Raw genomic sequence first — 18,296 nt, 5'->3', positions numbered from 1 at the left:
TAAAAAAAGGCTTCTATAAATCACATGATCATGTCATGTGGAAATTAGACACATTCATACTTAATAACATTGAAAGGTCAGATAGTTTGTCTGATCTAAAGTGGTGTGTATATATATGTGTATATGTTCAACCCTGCACTGAAACTATTCTAAATGTTTGTATGCTTCTTTTGTTTTCAGGCTTTTCGAAAATAAATATTTCTCTCCATGTTTGAAGCGCAGTGTTTCAAGGTAATGCTGCTGTGGGCGGATGTTCAAATGCAATAACGAGAAAACTCACTTTCTGAAAAATGCAGGCAAGCCAGTTTGAAGAACAATGAGTAGTGTGTGATTACCATCAACCACCACTATCTCTCCTCACGTCCAGCTTTGATAAATGATGACTTACGCAACTAATGAATTATTGCTGACTTTGCTTATTTGTTAAAAAGGCCACAGGATAAAAACACATTGGCTCTCAAGAGAGGGGAGCAAACAGCAGTTGATATGAACCTGACGTGGCACCTAAACCAACCCTGAAGGAACACACATGTAGACATGCAAGCGCGCGCGCACACACACACACACACACACACACACACACACACACACACCAACGCCCTGAGCAAACTCACCACCTTACGTGTTAACTTAACAAACTACATCCAAAAGAAGCAAAGAGAGAAAGAGAGCGAATGCAGACGTCCAGCACTTTAGTTTGAAGGCAGAATCTAGCCTCTGGCAGTGACTGCAGTGTTGGAGGAAATCACCACTTGCTGATACTGAGGAAGCTCTCCTGGTGGGAGACACATGCACGTTGCGTGCATGCAGGCTATGAGAAAGACATTTAAATGCAAACCTGAGCTTACACACACACACACACACACACACACACACACACACACACACACACAATCACAAAACATGGATCCCAAGTCAGGAAGACATGGAGAGCACAAGAACTTTCTGATCATTTCCCTGTGAGTGTGCTTTGACCTAACATTCCCAATTAGTTCCTCTCAATACTAACATCCCTTACGGTCACAACACTTTCCACTGCAGCGTTTCCTTCCTGTTTTCACATGAGCCTATATGGGCCGCACGCAATTATAAAAGCTCCGGGTTTCTTTACATTTCAATAGACTCTGGCTATTGAATTAGCACGGCCAAATTTCCGCTCAGCAAAGAGAGAGATTTTGCTTAAAAAAAAAGAAAAAAAAAAAAAGGCATTTATTCCTTCACATCCTCCGGGGTTTATTTTTAGAGAGTTAAATTAGAAATATTACAGCAAGAACTGGCGCGGGGAATGGCTCCAGGGAGGAACCGCACTAGAATGTAATCATGTTAGGTCTGTGAGCCACAATGGGGCTATTTACATTCGCAGTCACTAGTTTGATGAGACTAAAGAGACGTTACACAGAGTGAGAGGAATGTGCAGGTCAGAGCCAGGTGTGTGTGTGTGTGTGTGTGTGTGAGAACATAGTAATAAAACTGATCACCTGCAGTGCGTTTGCCCTTTAACCTTTGACAAGCAGTATCCAAGCTATTAAACATTTTATGTTCAACAATAAATCAACCTCTTACAACAATTGAAAGTGTTGAAAAAAAAAGGACTTAATGTTAACGTCTGTAATGTGTTGTGAGCTGCGGAGCGATGGAGCGAGGTCCAAATCAAAAACACGTGTAAACAAACAGGAAAAGAATGGTGAAGGAATGTTGTAGAAACAAGACCAAAAACTATTACCTCATTGAGAAAGCATACAACCACATCCAATCCCTGGCACACAAAGACAAAACTCAAACAGAAGAGATTATTACAGCGCATGTTCCTCCCTAAACTACATTAAGACGAAGACAATGCACATAAAAACATGCCTTCACTATTTTTCACACACTGTAAAATGTTTTCTAGAAGAACCGATCGTGCCGTGAGAATGTGCACACTTTAAGCATACTTTAGATGACACGTATACCTGCTTTTTCTAGCCTCGTGTGATACATTGAAGAGGAAATAAAACGTATGTGACCATGTTTTAATGATGGGTAGTGATCGGGTTACAGTTCCAGTAAAACACCAAACCACATCTGGCTTTACGCGAGTTCAGAACTGGGGTGAGTTTTACGCATCTGGACTTTAGTTTAACAGCATTGTTCTAACACATTAATGTTAATTCAGGTCAATTTATGAATATTACACAAAAGTGTGATGATCTGTTCCAGTTCATTGTGTCTAAAATGTGACACCTCACCATCAAGTGAGAGAGCACGAGTGATATTAACCTCACCTCGTGTTCTCACTCGGCAGTGAGAATAAGGCCACACTTGTCGTGAGGGTAATAAACCAAATAAAGTCATCCGGGATGTCTTGCACTAACCTAATTTAAGCAGCCAGCCCTCTCTGTCTGGGTTGAAGAACGTGTGCGTCAGGTCATTCCCATCGTCCTCTGGGATCTTAAAGGGTTCGCTCTTGATGCTGTCGTATAGATTCTGGACAGAGACAGAAAAACAAAAAGAGAGGAACATTATGAAACCGAAACACTTCCAGTCACCTTCTGTCTCAAAACATTCAACCCAGCTTTCAGATTAAACGTGCGTTAAAGAAGACATTGACAGATTCTATTTTAAAGTTGCAAGGTGAGAGACAATGATTCATTCCTCTTTGACCCCGGGAGGTTTAACAAAGTGTCTTTTTCTACTTAAAAGAAGCCACGGGTGCTGCGGTAAAGACGTCAGCCTACACACTATGTGGGTAGATGAACTTGCTTTTATGCGTTTTTCTTTGAGAGATTGTGAAAGATCATTAGCATCAGTGTCTGGAGAGAAGATCTAATTCTGCTGAGCTGCAACATCTCAATTAGTGAAGCGCGACTCTCTGCTTTGCTACATAGGTTTTCTTTTCCTGCGCACAACCACACTGGATACATTTGTCATACCTAGCAAACTAATATAAAGCCAAAGCTCTCACCCTGAGTAGCTCCTCCGGGAGGTCTCCTCCCTCATTGATCCCTCTGTTCATGGAGATGAAGCGCTCAACGGGGGGCTTGTCTCTGACGTTGGGATTGTGCAGGCTTGTGTTCAGCATAATGATGGCAAACGATAGGACATAGCAGGTGTCTGTGGAGGTAATTATACAAAGCGTGTCACTGGGAGACATAAGATACAGCACACGCCCACGACTCTGTGTGTGTGTGTGTGTGTGTTAGCACACGTTTTCTTGCTTGGAGTTCATGGATTAGTTAATAAATTATTAAAAATATTGATCTTTTGTTACTCAGTTATTGATCTCATATCATAACGACTATATTCAGAACATGCACTATATTTAAATTTCAAATATTTTCATTGAAACGTGAAACCAAAAGGTGTATCAGTGAGCTTTACAGTGGAGTTATAATAATGGCATTGAGACGACAGCACAAATGATTTGTGATAAATAAGACATAAATCCATCAATAGATTTTCTCATCACAAAAATATATGTCTGTCTAATAAAAAGGGGAGTTTAATCAACAAAGAGCACCATATTCTGGGACACACAGACTCGTGGAGCCATCCAACACCACATACAAAACCCACCGCTCCTGTGAGTCCACATCATAACTCCTGCTAACCTCCACCTCATCCATCCACACACTAACCGCCCCAGTCAACATGCCCCGCACTGTAATTTACGACCCTGAGCGCACCGGTCCTGAGAGATGACCAATAACTAAGTCTGGGTGTGTCACCACTGCACCGCATCAATATTCATGACCCGAGCCGTCACCTGCATCCTCCTCGACACTCGCTCGGTTAACGCAGGAGGAGCAGACGTAGTGCGAGGGGCCCCGAGATGGCGCTCATGACCACTATAGACCCGTGATCGATTTAATTAATCATCACTGCTGGAGACACAAATAGCGATCACACTGAGATCAGTGAGGAAGTTGAAAACGGATGAGTAAACAGACTGTTGGTCCATTTATGATTCTCTGAAAGCAGATATCTATGTAGTCGGAAAGTGCTCATATTTTCCAGTGTTTTAGAAAACATGTCCAGGCTTGTGGTCACATTTTAAAGATTTATGCAGCCCGAACAGGTCCAGATGTCTACTAGGGGAAGACAGACAGTCAGAAACATTGATCGGAGGCTGAGGTGGTCTGGCTGGCCCATATTATCTGCCCTGGACTGTCTAGTTGAGTCTGACTCATATGTCTGCTGCAGTGTGTGGGTGTTCGTGTGTGTGTGTGTGTGTGTGTGTGTGTGTGTGTGTGTGTGTGTGAGTGTGTGGTACCTGTGGACTGGAAGACTCCAGGATTGCATTGGCAGTACCTAGAGGCAAACGCCTCCATCATACGATCAATCTTCTGGGCTTCGCCAGGAAGTCTGAAGCTCCACAGAAACTGCCTACAACAGCAGGAACAGAAAGAGAGAAAATGTAATGCCAGATCATGAAATATTGATGCCAATGTCTATTACAGTATGAGGATATTCACTGTAAATTACAAACCCAACCACATTACTAACATTAAGAAAGGGAGAGTCTAAAAGATCATGAATTAAGACTAAATGATTTGGCTAAAACATAAACAAAAACTCTCTTTACTGACTCCTAAACAAGACGCTGTCCTCAGAACACGTACTGCCACGTTCACTTCAAATCAGAGTTATCGTAATAGCATTCACATCAACATCAAAGTCATGATTAGTGGAGGAACTGACGATAAATGATACAGAAGTGCCTTAAAAACTAAACAAACATGGACGTCTAAATCAGCCAAAGTCTGTCATGAATGTAAAACCCAAAATTAATTTATATAGTGTTCAGTTAAAATTCAAGTTGATGTTAAATTGGAAAACTTTTCGGAAAAGTTGAAAATATCCCGTGCGCTTAATAATACAGAAGAAAAAAACAAACATGGATGTCTCACATCAGCCATCACTCGAGGTAATTTAATTGAATCGATATAGTGTTGAAGCCTTTCTACACCCACACAGGTGTTTTCAGTTAATCTGTCTGATGAGACATCTTCACAGGACTGTGTGGGCGTGTATAGACTAATTGAGTGACATCTTTCCTGAGTCTCCTGTTAGCTGTTGAGCATGTTAGGGCGGGACGAATTACACCTCGATCATTCTTATTGGTAGACGATCAGCCAGAATAACTGAGAACACCTGAGTGGGTGTTCAGAGGCTTTAAGATTTAAGTTGCGAAGATGAGAATATTTCCGTGAATGCAGCATAATCCCCTGTGACGACCAAACGGTGTGAAAAAAACACCATCATCCCATTCATTTTTAATGAGACCAATGTGGTGATGCAGTGGGGTTGCCAATGCAGAGGCCTTCAGCAAAGAAAAATACAGGGTCATCTGCAAAGAAGTTGAACCTGGCTAAACCTTTGCTGTAACAAAGCCTCATCTGTCAAATGATAGGAGATATCCAATCAGCCAATTCAATAAAACACATGCTAGCATACATTCCCGGTATATTATTTGTAGCATGCATGACATAACTCTACTGTTTACCTCGTGCGATGTCCGATACAGAAATAACATTTGTAGTAAAATCTTCACAGTATTAAAAACTACGATGCAATTTGTCTTCAAACTGACGACTGTATCACTCAAACAGGACTTGGATCACATTTCACCTGCAGGACGACACCTACACTGATCCTCGCTTTTCTTTCCCGCAGTGCTATGCTTGGTCGTTCACTCACCTTAAGGCTTGTACGAGGTTGAGGTCTGCAAACTCATGAAGCTCCACAAACGCCTGAAGGACCTTGATGTTAAAGTCATCCCTGGAGGAGAGGAAGGTCACATGTAAAAAACAGACGCCAGACTGTTAATACGTTAATACATTCGTCTTGTGGGGTCACGGTGAAAAATAAATGCTTTCATGTCATAGCACCGATGCTTTTCAAAGAGAAAGCCACAGTGCATGCAGGCAGCATGAAACCCCTGTTGTTATGACGCTCCTATCCCCATTGATTTCCCTTCGATAAGAACCACATGTCCGCTGAGTTATTTTACTGGCACTGTCTCCCGTCGCTGCTCTGCTCCATAAATCCAGACCACCAATTTCCTGGGGCTTTATGCCATCGTCTGAGCACATGCAGTGCAGATCTGACGGTGAGATGGGGACAGGAAAAAGAAAGGTGGAGGAAAAACAGAGGGAAAACTGGAGAGCTCACCGTTCCCCTAAGTAGTCCCCTATGACTGTTTTGTTGAGCCCTTCGCCTTTGTAGAGGAACTGTGAGATGTCCTCTGGGGTGTGCTGGAGAAGATCGTTCTCCAGAAGAAACTGGATCCCCTGTTTTGAAAAAAGAGAGTGCATACTTGCACTTCAGTTACCTCTTTTGGTCTGTTTTAACAGACCTGATGGGACATTGTTATTGATTCTCACATATAGTCAGTTTAGGACAAGGCCTGACCTTTTTAGGGTCCATGTTGAACTTCTTCCTCCCCATGGCGATCTGTTTGTTTCTTTGCGTGGTTTTGCTGAATTTAAAAAAAACACACAAAAACATCATGTGACAGTTAAGACTGTGGTGTTGTCCCCATGCACCTGAGTTCAGTACGTCAGTTTGGGATAGGTTCGTCCAGTTTCTTTATTTACTTCTCTGTCACCTGAAGACTGAGTGGATCTAACCTGAGAGAACATGAAATAGGCTAAACGTGGCTGCATGTGACTCATCACCTGCACTTGTGCATGAACAGATGAACCCATCCTGCAGCCATTTGGATGTCACTCTTCTCCAAAAACACATTTTGCACGCACACCACAGGGAAATCTCAACCTTTGTGTGTCTGTGCATGTTCCCTACACTTCCTGTGTGCCCAAAATAGCCCGAGCCCCTTTGCCAGCTGCACCTGAGACACAGAATCTCACTCCACCTCATCTACCAATCAAATGAAATTCTCTGAATGCAGACTGTTTGGCTAATGTTTAGTCAAGGGACTGTCCCGCTGCACTCCTCAAACAAAGGGGATTAACACACACACACACACGCACACACACACACACACACACACACGACGACAGATGTGAGGCTCACAGCGGAAGCGACAACATGGCTCAATGGCTTTGAAGAGCAGATTTGGCAAAAAGTAAGAATGAGTCCTGTAACGATTAGTCAATGAATCAAAAAGTCAACTAAGAGAAAATAAATCCACAACAGTTCTGATAATTGATTAATCATTTAAGTCGAGCAAACATGCCAAACATGTTGGTTCCAGCTCATCAAATACGAGGTAGGCTAATATTTTGAGGGGGGGGTTACTAGTTGGACAAAATGATGATTTGAGGACTTCACAATTGGCAATGTGAAGTGGTGATGGCTGTTTTACAATATTTTCTAAAATTTGACAGACTAAGCAATTTAGAGCTGCAACAATTAGTTGATTAGTCGAACTTTAGATGCAAAAATGGAAAAACATTTGCTGGTACCAGCTTCCTAAATGTTAATATTCTCTGCTTTACCTGATTTGATATATTATATTTAACATATTTGGTTGTTGGAGTATTTCTTGGACACAAGGTTCTTGGGCTCTGGGAAACTGTGATCGGCAGTTTTCTGACATGTTACAGACAAAACCACGAATCGATTAATCAAGAAAACAATGGACGGATTAATCAACAGTCAAAACATTCATTAGTTGCAGCCCTTAAATCATTTCACTCACCTCTCCCCCACACAGGTTAGCTGCTCAATCTCAGTCATTACCTCTGCGATCTCAAACTTCAGCCGCTGCAGAGAAGAAAACAGCAAAACAACTCTTATAAGTTTCCTTATTGTTAGAAATGGGTGATATGGTTAAAATCAATATTACACGACCTTAACAGGATCATTGTAAGAGGGCATTTCTGCCTTTATTTGACAGTGGACAGATTGGAGGCATCAGGAAACGCTCGATACTTTTCATATTTGGACAAAATCACATAAAGTAATGTTTAATATGAATATGTAACTTTGATCAGCATCACATCAGATGAGCCTTCAGACACGTAGAACACTTCGATAACTGATTTTACAATAGGATCATATTGCCCATCCCCACTTACGGGAACTTTCTGCTGCTGGAGCAAATAAAAAACATAATTCTTGCTTCAATACTCACTTCGATATCATCCAGAAGCTCCTTTTTCCTGCGCCGTATATTGGACAGCTCATCTCTTTCCTCCAAAGACAGGTCCTCAGGTACTGGAAAATACAGAGAGAAGGGAAAATGAAAGAGCGTGTGTGAGCGAGGGAGGGAGGGAGGGACAGGGTTATGAGGATGGATTAATTTAATTCACCTTCCCACCAGCCAGTCAGAGTCACCGGGAGTAAACCTGGCAGTGTTCAATGGATCCATACCAAAGACATTACTCATGACTTCAATGAATACACAAACAGACAGGAGCTCAAACACTCAGACATCTGTTTGTAAAAGGTGAACTCAGTACATTCCTTCATTTTCCCCTCATGATTTACAATTTAGATCTTTGCTCAGAGTATATTTTGTCCCATGCAAAGTTTATTATCTGCTCAGCAAATCAGCAAACACACCAGTAAAAAAGAAAACAATATAATGCACTGTTGAACTCTAACAAACAGTTCAAACGTGGGACAGTTTGGAGTAATAACAGAAACTAATGTTTCCACTTATCGATCATCACATTGTTTTGTGAATGCTACGAAGTCTTTGGAAAGTAGTCCGCATGGTTGTATTGAATATTATAGTTAAGAACTGTCTATTGATATTATGTTGATTGTAGCTGCTTCAAGGTCTATAACGCTGTACATGTCTATATACAGTTTGTACATGTAGCCGTTTCTTTGCATCTCATGTTTGTTTCCCACCTTTAAACATCACTTCTTTACAGTATATACAGTTATGCACTTAAAATACACAGCAGGTGTTAGATGTGGATTACACAAAAGCCACATATGAAAAAAAACTCTCATGAGAATTTTCTTCCAAACCATATTAAAACCACAGAAACTTCCCCACTTCCATAAATTACATCCTGTGTGTTTGACACACACACACACACACACACACACACACACACACACACACACACACACACACACACACACACACACACACACACACACACACACACACACACGGCGAGGCCCGCCCTCTCAAATATTGGCTTTTCTGATAGCCGACTGTCGTCGGGCCCTCATTTGGGGTAATGAACACTGCAGAGAGAGGCTTCATGCAACATGCATGTTTTACTGCATGAGCACACAAACACAGTATACACAGGTGAGTACACAACATAAACGCCATGCATACGGAATTTACACCTCACACACATGACATTTATTTCATTCTCCACTGTAGGTCCCCAGGAGCCACCGCCTTATCTTTCATTTAGCCACGCCACGTCAACCCCCCCCCCCCCCCCCCGACCCCTCGGAGGACCTCCCCCTCTCTCCTCCAACACATCAGAAAACAGCAATCCATTTGAGAGCGAGCTGACAGGAAGTAGGTCACTTTCACATGGAGCTCCACCAGATTGTGCTTCTCCGACGCCGTTTCTCCCACACATACACACATACACCCCCCCCCCCCCCCCCCCCCCTCTATCTCTCCCTCTGTGCCCGCCTCCACCCCAGCGCTTGAAGTGGGGGTGAGAGCAGATTCAAATCCCCAAACTGAATCATACCGCTAAGCAGCTTTGCAATTCAGACGTTTTACCCCTAGTTGTTTCCCCTCGGACTGTAAATAATGGAAAAAGAAAAGTAAAGTTATTTCCTCTCCTCTTTATCTATCTGCTGCATCTCTCGCTCTCTTTCACACTCCTTAAATCCTCCCCTCTCCTCAGTCTTGCTCTGTAAAACAAAGTGACAGAGGCAGTGCGGACTATTAGGTTGTTACGTTCGGAGGGCTTGGAGCGCATGTTATCACAAACGAGCAGCCAAGAGAGCAGGGATCCAGATGGCTGTGTGATCATTCCTCTTTCACACACGATGCTCACACCGTATCTACCAACGTCTGCACGATGAAACAGAACGAGGCAGGCTGAGGAGAGAGAAACAGAGCTTATTTTCAACAGATACTAATGGGGTATAAATACCATGTCTACCAAGCATTGTGCAGTTGATTGATGACTCACATTTAATTTGTCAAGATACTAAAAAAAAGGTTATTTTACTGGCTTGACTGCAATGGAGAAAAGTCTAATGTGATAAAAGCGTAGACTGTAAACGGCAGTAGAAGTGGGTGGATGAATTGGACGCCTGCAAAGGGTTTTGTTTTCCCTTTATGTTTTTCTTCTTTCCTTTATGTATTTAAAATACCTTAAATAAAAGACTTAACACTTCACAATAATGAATTCCCATTGGTTTCTCCTTGTCCATGCAACATGAGTTTGTAAGGGGCCCAAGTGAAGGGTCTTCGGGGCTAAAAAAGTGAAAAGTTGCAAAAAGTCTGCGTATAAAGGAAACGAAGACACAAAAGGATGCTCTCAACGCCAAACAGGAAAGAAAGAGAAAGACTCAAGAGAGATATACGAACAGATACCAGACATCGTCACACTCTCTGCCTCCTTGGCTTCAGTTAAACGGCCTCATAAAGCAGTAATTGTGGAGCAAAGAGACCCCGCAGGCAACCTACGTCTGTAATGCGCAAAAACAACTCCGCCATTCCTCCTACTCTGGCTGAAAGAGCTCGTCTGGACCGGAGAATGGGACAGATTGTTTGAGGAGACCAAATCTGTTTTGGGACTGGACATCTCGTGAATTATGCATGAAAGTCTAGAAATGAGCGTGTGTTTTTTGCGAGTGGATTCTCATAGAAAGCAGCGCTCCCCGTTAAAAAAGAAATCCATATTAAGTTATTTACAAACCCTTCATGCTTAACCCCCGGCACGGCCACATAGATTACCACTCAGCCCTTTTCATATTATGACTCAGGGGTCTGCTGTTCCAGCAACAATCAATACATAATCATAATAGTTCAAACTTGCATGCTTAGCCTTTTACCCCCCTCATCACTCTTAAAGCATGCACCAATGAGTAACTGCCACTGTGCTCAGGTTTTCTGGTCCAGATTTCCTGAAAGGAAAGGTCATTGGGTTTGAAACTTCCTCTTTTCAATGCAACATTGCCTTTTAGCTCGCTTGTCTTGGTCAACCGTAACCAGCCGGGTCAACACCTTCTCAGGGAGTTAGGGAAAAGGGTCACGAGCAAAGTTCAGCCGGGGTCAATGTCCCGCAGCGCGGACATGGTAGCATTTAACGACCATATGCTATTTAGAGAGTTTATCGTCCAAGTGAGCAGAATGTAATTGAGTAGGACACGGACTATGTAATGATGGTGACAGCCTCAGTAGTTTTCATTAGTTAGTGGCGGGGCCATGATGTGTAGTCATGCTGATGCGCAAGTCATATTTAAAGATTCATCTCAGGGGATCCGTTTCAAATATTGCAGAGAGTAATAGAACATGAAGGAAGAGCTGCCAGATATAAAGCTGCAGGTGACAAAGCAGCAAACCTTCAAACAGTTCATCAAGGTACACAACTCCTTTTAATGTGCAGCATGAGATCGGATTGTAGTTGGTCACAGCATGAGGGAAGAAAATGCAAATTATTGACTCTCTTCTTTTTAAAAGAATAGTTACAGGTAGTAGAAAAAGTCAACTCAACGGGTCAACGTGCGGACGATCCCAGTTTTGTTTATCAAGCTTTCTGGGTGTGAATTCACCATTCATATCTATACAAGCAATTCGTTTGGAATGAAATTATTTAAACACAAAGTTCTTCATAGATCTAGCCACTTAATTTTGCTCTCACATTACAATAGATTGATGCATTTAAATCTAAAATGTCCACAACTTACTTAATATTGCAATATATGTTGCAGGAACCAAAATCGCAAAGTAAGAAATGTTCATGAAGTAGGGAAACTTGATCAAATCCCTCTTTGTGTGTCTTTAAGTATTCAGGACATTGTCAGTTCAGGTTTCAGTTGGTGTATCAGCACCATCTCATGATTCCATTAAAACTGTAACTGGCGGTCTAGACGGTCACAGGGGTCATAAAAAAAGGAAAACATGCAATCGCATGCAAATTATTCTATCCACCGATAACAGAAGCTACGTTTCAGCTCAATGGTGTTCTTTGTCAACTGTAAAACTACTCAGGGTCTTGAACAATACATTACTTCCCCGTTCAATCCACAGTCCAGACAGGAAGGTCTCGGTCCTGGTGCAGTTCACGTCTAAAGCTTCTGGAGGTACCAGAGAGATTGGGAATCGGATTCACGTGACCGACGGGCCTTTATTGGCAGATGGCAAAGTCGAACGACTAAACGCCTTTGACAGTCAAGCCTTTCCAATATCCTTGGCATCAAGGTCAGTGGAGAGGTTGATTCTGCATACTGATACCCCTACCGTGTTGGTTATGTTCGCTGAATAGTCAACTTGGAGAAACCACCAGAAGTCTTTTAACCCTTACACCAATCCAACTACAGTCAAACTAACTTTGCTCCACTTGGCTAAAAACCTCACACAACTAAACCCGTATTGTCCTGCTGAGAGTGCCAACCCCTGCCAAAGTGAATTGTTTACACATCACCAGGCTTGATGTGTAACAATGGAGGGGATGTCTGCTGGGATTAGGACCACTGGGCCGGTCTTCCCGTAACGACGACAACGCCGTAAACACGAGGAGGGCAGAGGCCGTTCCCACCGCAGGCTAATTAGAGAGCACTGACACGAGTTCACAACAATAGAATGTGGCGTGGTTGCTGCATGTGTGTGTGCAACCCAGCTGAGTTAAGGGTGATGTAAGAAAGCCGGGGCGAGTGCATCAGTCGGTGAAAATGAGACAGCTCAACACGACCGCTTTCACAAGATAAAAATGTATTTATCTCCTGAACAAAATACATACCGCCTTTTCCCCTCTCCAGTTCCCATGATGACTCACATGCCATCAGCCGAGGTGTCTGTGCCCGTATGAAGGTCAGTACTGGAAGTGTCAGTATTGTGTCTGAACCGCTGGAAGAGCTTTTAGCAGCTTTTAGCAGCTTGTTTCGCGCCGGTGTGCCCGTGAGATTGTGGCTGGTAGGTGTGTGGTAATTGTTTACCCCTCTCGGCGTTACTCCTACTCACAGCTCTCAAGCATGCTGAGACACACGGGAACACACACACACAGCATGAACACACACACACACACACACACACTTTGACAGTAGAGGTATGGAAATAGCAGACATTCCTCCTACTGCAACCCACCAGTCTGGTCCATCCAGCTCTATATTCACCTCCTCTAGTCTCATCCCTTCTTTTTATCCAATTCTCTGCATTTTTTTCAACTCCTCTGCTTCAACTCAAAAGGCCGATCTTTGCTTCATAAAGGCTTCTGGGTATTTATTACAATGATGATGATGATGGTGATGATGGGGTCTTGGCCTGCATTTCACATCAGATCAGCAGCGCTGAGGGTGCAACAGCAACAGCAGAGTGCACTCGTTTTAAATACAATCCACTCACCTTAAGAGCATCAGCCACAACTGTTATGAGGCTAGCAGACTAGCAGCCACATGGTGCTGAGGTTACTGTCCACTTTACTGAGTCACTGTTCTGAGGTTTCATCGTCATTCCTCATTATTGCAAACATGATGATTTGCCTCCGTGCTTGTGCCCATTAGGACTCAATTGTCCACTAATACAGTGCATCAAATGACATGTGCATGGAGTACGAGTAAGAGATTTAAAAACTAAAAAGTGTTTTTCTGCTCTAACAACAAATGAACACAGATCCCGTCCATCATAGTCACTATCCTCCAAGAAGTTCTTCCTTCACATTAAGGAAGACTGACAACTTTGGGCAAGTTTCCCATTTGCCTCATGATGATAATATTGATTTCACACACACATAAGAAGTTATGATTTACGTCTTTCTTTCGTCCATAAATCAAATGTCCACAACAGCACATTTCAGTTATCTCCTTTTTTTTTTTTTTTTTTTTTCAGACCAGCTATTCATCTTTCACCGAGGTCAGGCGACATGTACTGCTCCACTGTTGTAATTAAGAGAGGTAGTAATGGCTGGAAAACATCAATAAAAGAGCTGCTCTGTGAGGCATGTATACAATGGATTGCAGCATGAACACAAACTACAGCTGAGGCTGATGGGAATGGGATTCGTTTTTTCCGTTATTTGTGTCAAAACTGCTGAACTGCTGGTGGCGCTGAAGGAAAAGTCAGAGAACCACCACTAAGCTTCATCTTCTGGGCACAAAGGATAACTCTACCACATTTCATGTGTTCGGCAGACCGACATTTAGCATCGCTAAAAACAAAAAAAAGGTTGAAAAGTTTCCCCATCATCTGCAGAAATAAAGACGACGAATTGTCCCACGATGTCTCTTAAAGGACTAAACGGCAGCGTCTTTCAGCCTCGTAAACACACGTGAAAACTCTGCAGCAGCAGCTTGTTGTCAGCTCTCGTCTCAGAAGAGACATCCACAACACTCCCTTTATGAAAATTAGATTACAACGAAAAATCAGAGGTTACATCAAACACAACACGGCCTTTAGATTCTTCAAAGCCTCAAACACCCCATAACACGATGCCTTGAAGTGAGACAGTCTCCTCACAGAACCCACTAGTCTCAGTCACTTATTCATGAACGAGCACATGCGGTTGCCAAATTTCACTCTGAAAGAAACGCTTCCTCTTCCCTTTGGATTTAAAAAAAAAAAACTGCTTCCGATTGGTTTATTTGTCACGATCCTCAGACAAATTAGTTGAGTGGTTTTGACAGCAGGATGCCTTGTTCTTCATCTTTGCTCAATTACGAGCTTGACTGCGAGTCCTTCATTAGGATCGTTGATCTGACCTCACGCGTCCTCTCCTCTACAGCAAAGTAGTGGATTACTTTTACCAAACGCATATTTTTGCACAAACAGTTTTGCGTGTTTTGCAACTGATAAACGATCAGCCCATCAGTCTTTCAGCCACGGAGACCTTTTCTTATCTCACATCCTGCTCGGTCTTTTTTCTTATCTATAAGAGCAAAGACATGTTTTTGACCGCCTGTCATTTGATCAATACACAATCTGTTGGTTGACAGCTATCGTAAAGATATGTTCGACATTAATCTTAATGCGCGTTTGTTTTGTCTCTCGATCTTGTTGAACATAATGCTCTTTATAGCCTCACACTCTATATTTATAGATTTCTTAATTGACCAGCTGTTAGACAATACTACACCTTCATGTGTCAGGCTTAACTAAGCTGTTATTTCAGATCTGTTGACAGTAATACTAACTCCATTTTATTTAAATGTCACGTCTCACCCCACCAGCATGCATAACTGATCACAGGACAGCCTGAACACCAGCGGTTCCAAAACTAATCTGAAATGAGCCATTCTGCAAAAAAAAGGGCACAATTTTGAATGTAGGACTTTTACTTGTAGCAGAGTATTTCTACACTGTGGTATTTCATTTTTACCGTAGTACCAGTGTAAGATCAGAGTGCTTCTTCTACCACTGGTAGTTTGAGTTGTAGCCTCTGATTTTAAACCCATGGATTCTGAGTTGTGAGGTTGTATTCTCTCGTCCGGACGTACAAGTCCTCAAGAAACTCTTAGCAGGGCTTCAACAAGGGCCCCTCAGTCCTGCGACTCACTCAGGAAACAACTGTAGTGTCTCACCCGACGACTGATACGGAGGCCCCCGAGCAGACGAGCGGAGGTTGTAGACAGAGAAAGAAACATGACGTAGGAGGCAGCAGCACAGGCTGTTTATGTTGGGTTCAGGCCTTAAATGTGGGAAAGAGTACAGCAAAGATGCACCATAGACGGAGAGAGAGAGAGAGAGAGGACGGCGGAAAGATGAGGAGACAATCCAGCTGCCAAATAGGATCCACGTCTGCTTTTGTTATTCAGACACAGCAGGAAGGAGAGGAGGCGGATGAGGAGGCGGAGTGAGAGAGAGTTCATAATGGAGTTAAACCTGAGCCAGGATTTCTTTATTACGCAAAATATGTGGGCGATTTGGGTCAAACCATCGCTCTTTCCCAGGTTCTGTGTAAAGAGGTTTTCCAGATTAAGATCCTCTGCACTCAGGAGCCTTTTATTCCCCCCTTTAGCCTCTTATCTTAAATCTCACAAGTTGAGCACAGCCGAGAAGTAAACATCAACTGTAATTCTTGCATCATCTCCACAGAGGAGCAGACTTTTGTTTTTCCCACATAAGTAGGCGAAAGATAAAAACATCAGGGATGACGACCTTGTTGGCGAAGGCTTTGTGGTATAAATAGTCAAATTCATTCAACCCCTTGTCTCATAAAAAATAAGTACTGCAGTTGCAGGGAAGTGTTCAGGGTGGGTGGGGACATGACGACACTACTTTAGGAGCAACGGAAGTCAGACTGCGGCTGATGTGTTGATGAAAACATGAATGACAATGCGTCGATACTCAGTCAATGCCCAAATATTTTACAATTTGCTTGAGATCAATATGGCATGGGTCATAAATCAGTGGTATTATGCAATGTCAGCCCCTCCTTAAAGCAGCTATAATCAATGTTTTCATAATAATAACGTATCGAATGACAGTTTGAACAATGTGCTATGCTAAAGGGGTCTCTCATAAGGATAACGTTCTAAAAGTAGATGGAAATACTGGTTTTATTAAAATAATCATTCATAATTAGTGTGAAAGATGAGCAAACATTTAAAAACGTTCTTGTTACTGCATGCTTTCTTGCCAGGAATTTTTTTTATCCAGTTTTTGAATTACTTTGTGGCTTTCGGAGATACCTATTTTTGGGGGGTGGGAGGCTACTGCAAACATGCACATGCATACAAAAACGCACTAGAACGACAACGTATGGGGCATAAGGAAACAACAGCATTATGTTTATTAGACACACATTTTTGTTACGTGTTAATAATCTTGCACATAGACTAAGTGCTAAGTGCTTTTCTATTAACCTATTTCAGGAATATTTTAGAGCTCTGTATACATTTTTCAAACACGGCTTTCTGGAGAGTTTATTATTTCCAAACCTGTTTGCCCTTCTTATTATTTACTTGAATATCATGTTACATTGTTTTCATAATCCCCCTGTGCTTATAGCCTACGGCTAATAGGAGTAATACAGGTCGATCGCTTGAAGACACTGATGTGAAAGAGAAAATATCCAGAAAACGTGGTCAAGAATCTTGTACTTATAATTACATAACACTTTTAAAGTGTTTTACGTGTCACATATTTGAATATCGACTGTTCTCGTCTGACCAAAACGTAGCAGACTGGTTTTCACCTTCCTTTTAGACTCCAGGGAGCGAAACATGCTGGCAGCACATTGTTTTACCATGTAATTACGCACATGTATGGCCTCCTGACAGCTTGCAGGCATGTATGACATCAGCAGGTCTCCTGGGAGCTTCGGAGATCTGCTGATGTTTTTAATATCAGGAGATTAATGTTAATGCATTTGGATCACGTTCCTCTGGCGACAACAAATGATCCAGGTGTCGTGCACTTACTACATGACAGAGATTCAGCAGGACAGAGGTCAACAAAGAGATGAAACACGTGTGTGAAGGAACCTGACCTGCCCTCTGAGACACCTTCAGGCCCTCTCTCTGTGTGTGTTAGTGGTCATGACCCACTCAGAGCTACGGCAGGTTATCAATCAAACACAATCTTCATCTGCGGGAGCACCGACATCGACGCATCATGAGTTATGGGACAAGGAGAGAAAGTGTGTGTATGTGTGGGTTCACGTTAATAGGGGGGCGGGCGACAACACCTTGAGAAGCTGTCCCTGTAGAAAGGCCCGGTTATAGATCGAGGCCATTCGTTTTGTATTTCACGGTCCTCACTTACAGCAACAAAAGCTGTCCCATCTCTGAAAACAACTTCACAATTCAAGGGTCAGGGCAAAGGACTAAAGCCTAAAAATACTGAGGATAGAGGAGAAGAAGATCCTGGTCACTCACCAGACTGTAAATCACTTGACAGTGTCAGGAATAGAAAACACACAGCAGAGGATATCTCTCTTTTTTTCTGCTCTTCTTTTCCGTTCAGGGCAGCTTTTCTGTCATGATTGAATCCTGTTTATATACACTGTGTGTGTGTGTGTGTGTGGCATGTGTGTGTGTGTGTCTTACCCTAGTAGGGAAGTGACAGTGAGCGGCCTGAGCCCCTGACCTATAATCCACTAACTGTTATCCATATCCCTCCACACTTGATCTCCTCCATTTGTCTACGCATGGAGAGGGCTCGCAGCCCACACAAATCCTCTGTGTGCACACCACATAAAGACATATACACACACACACACACACACACACACACACACACACACACACACACA

The 18,296-nt window shown here is 42.7% G+C and overlaps 1 protein-coding gene across 4 annotated transcripts in view; it reads right to left on the bottom strand.

Moving 5' to 3' along the window:
- cyth3b (cytohesin 3b) overlaps positions 1–18,296 on the bottom strand; it is a 29,503-nt gene that overhangs the window by 5,444 nt on the left and 5,763 nt on the right. For all 4 annotated transcript variants that reach the window (XM_031872119.1, XM_031872121.1, XM_031872120.1 and 1 more), the window contains exons 2-9: positions 8,081–8,163; positions 7,646–7,710; positions 6,394–6,460; positions 6,154–6,272; positions 5,680–5,760; positions 4,253–4,365; positions 2,945–3,093; positions 2,355–2,466 (exon numbers count right to left, since the gene is read on the bottom strand). In XM_031872119.1, coding sequence (XP_031727979.1) covers positions 2,355–2,466; positions 2,945–3,093; positions 4,253–4,365; positions 5,680–5,760; positions 6,154–6,272; positions 6,394–6,460; positions 7,646–7,710; positions 8,081–8,163 — 789 coding nt within the window. The remainder of the gene's footprint in view (positions 1–2,354; positions 2,467–2,944; positions 3,094–4,252; positions 4,366–5,679; positions 5,761–6,153; positions 6,273–6,393; positions 6,461–7,645; positions 7,711–8,080; positions 8,164–18,296) is intronic.

This window comes from Anarrhichthys ocellatus, unplaced genomic scaffold, assembly GCF_004355925.1.
Source record: "Anarrhichthys ocellatus isolate YVR2014 unplaced genomic scaffold, GSC_Weel_1.0 scaffold62, whole genome shotgun sequence".
NCBI classification, from domain to species: Eukaryota; Metazoa; Chordata; class Actinopteri; order Perciformes; family Anarhichadidae; genus Anarrhichthys; species Anarrhichthys ocellatus.
Note: the sequence above shows the minus strand (reverse complement) of the source record. Positions and strands in the feature narration are given on the sequence as shown.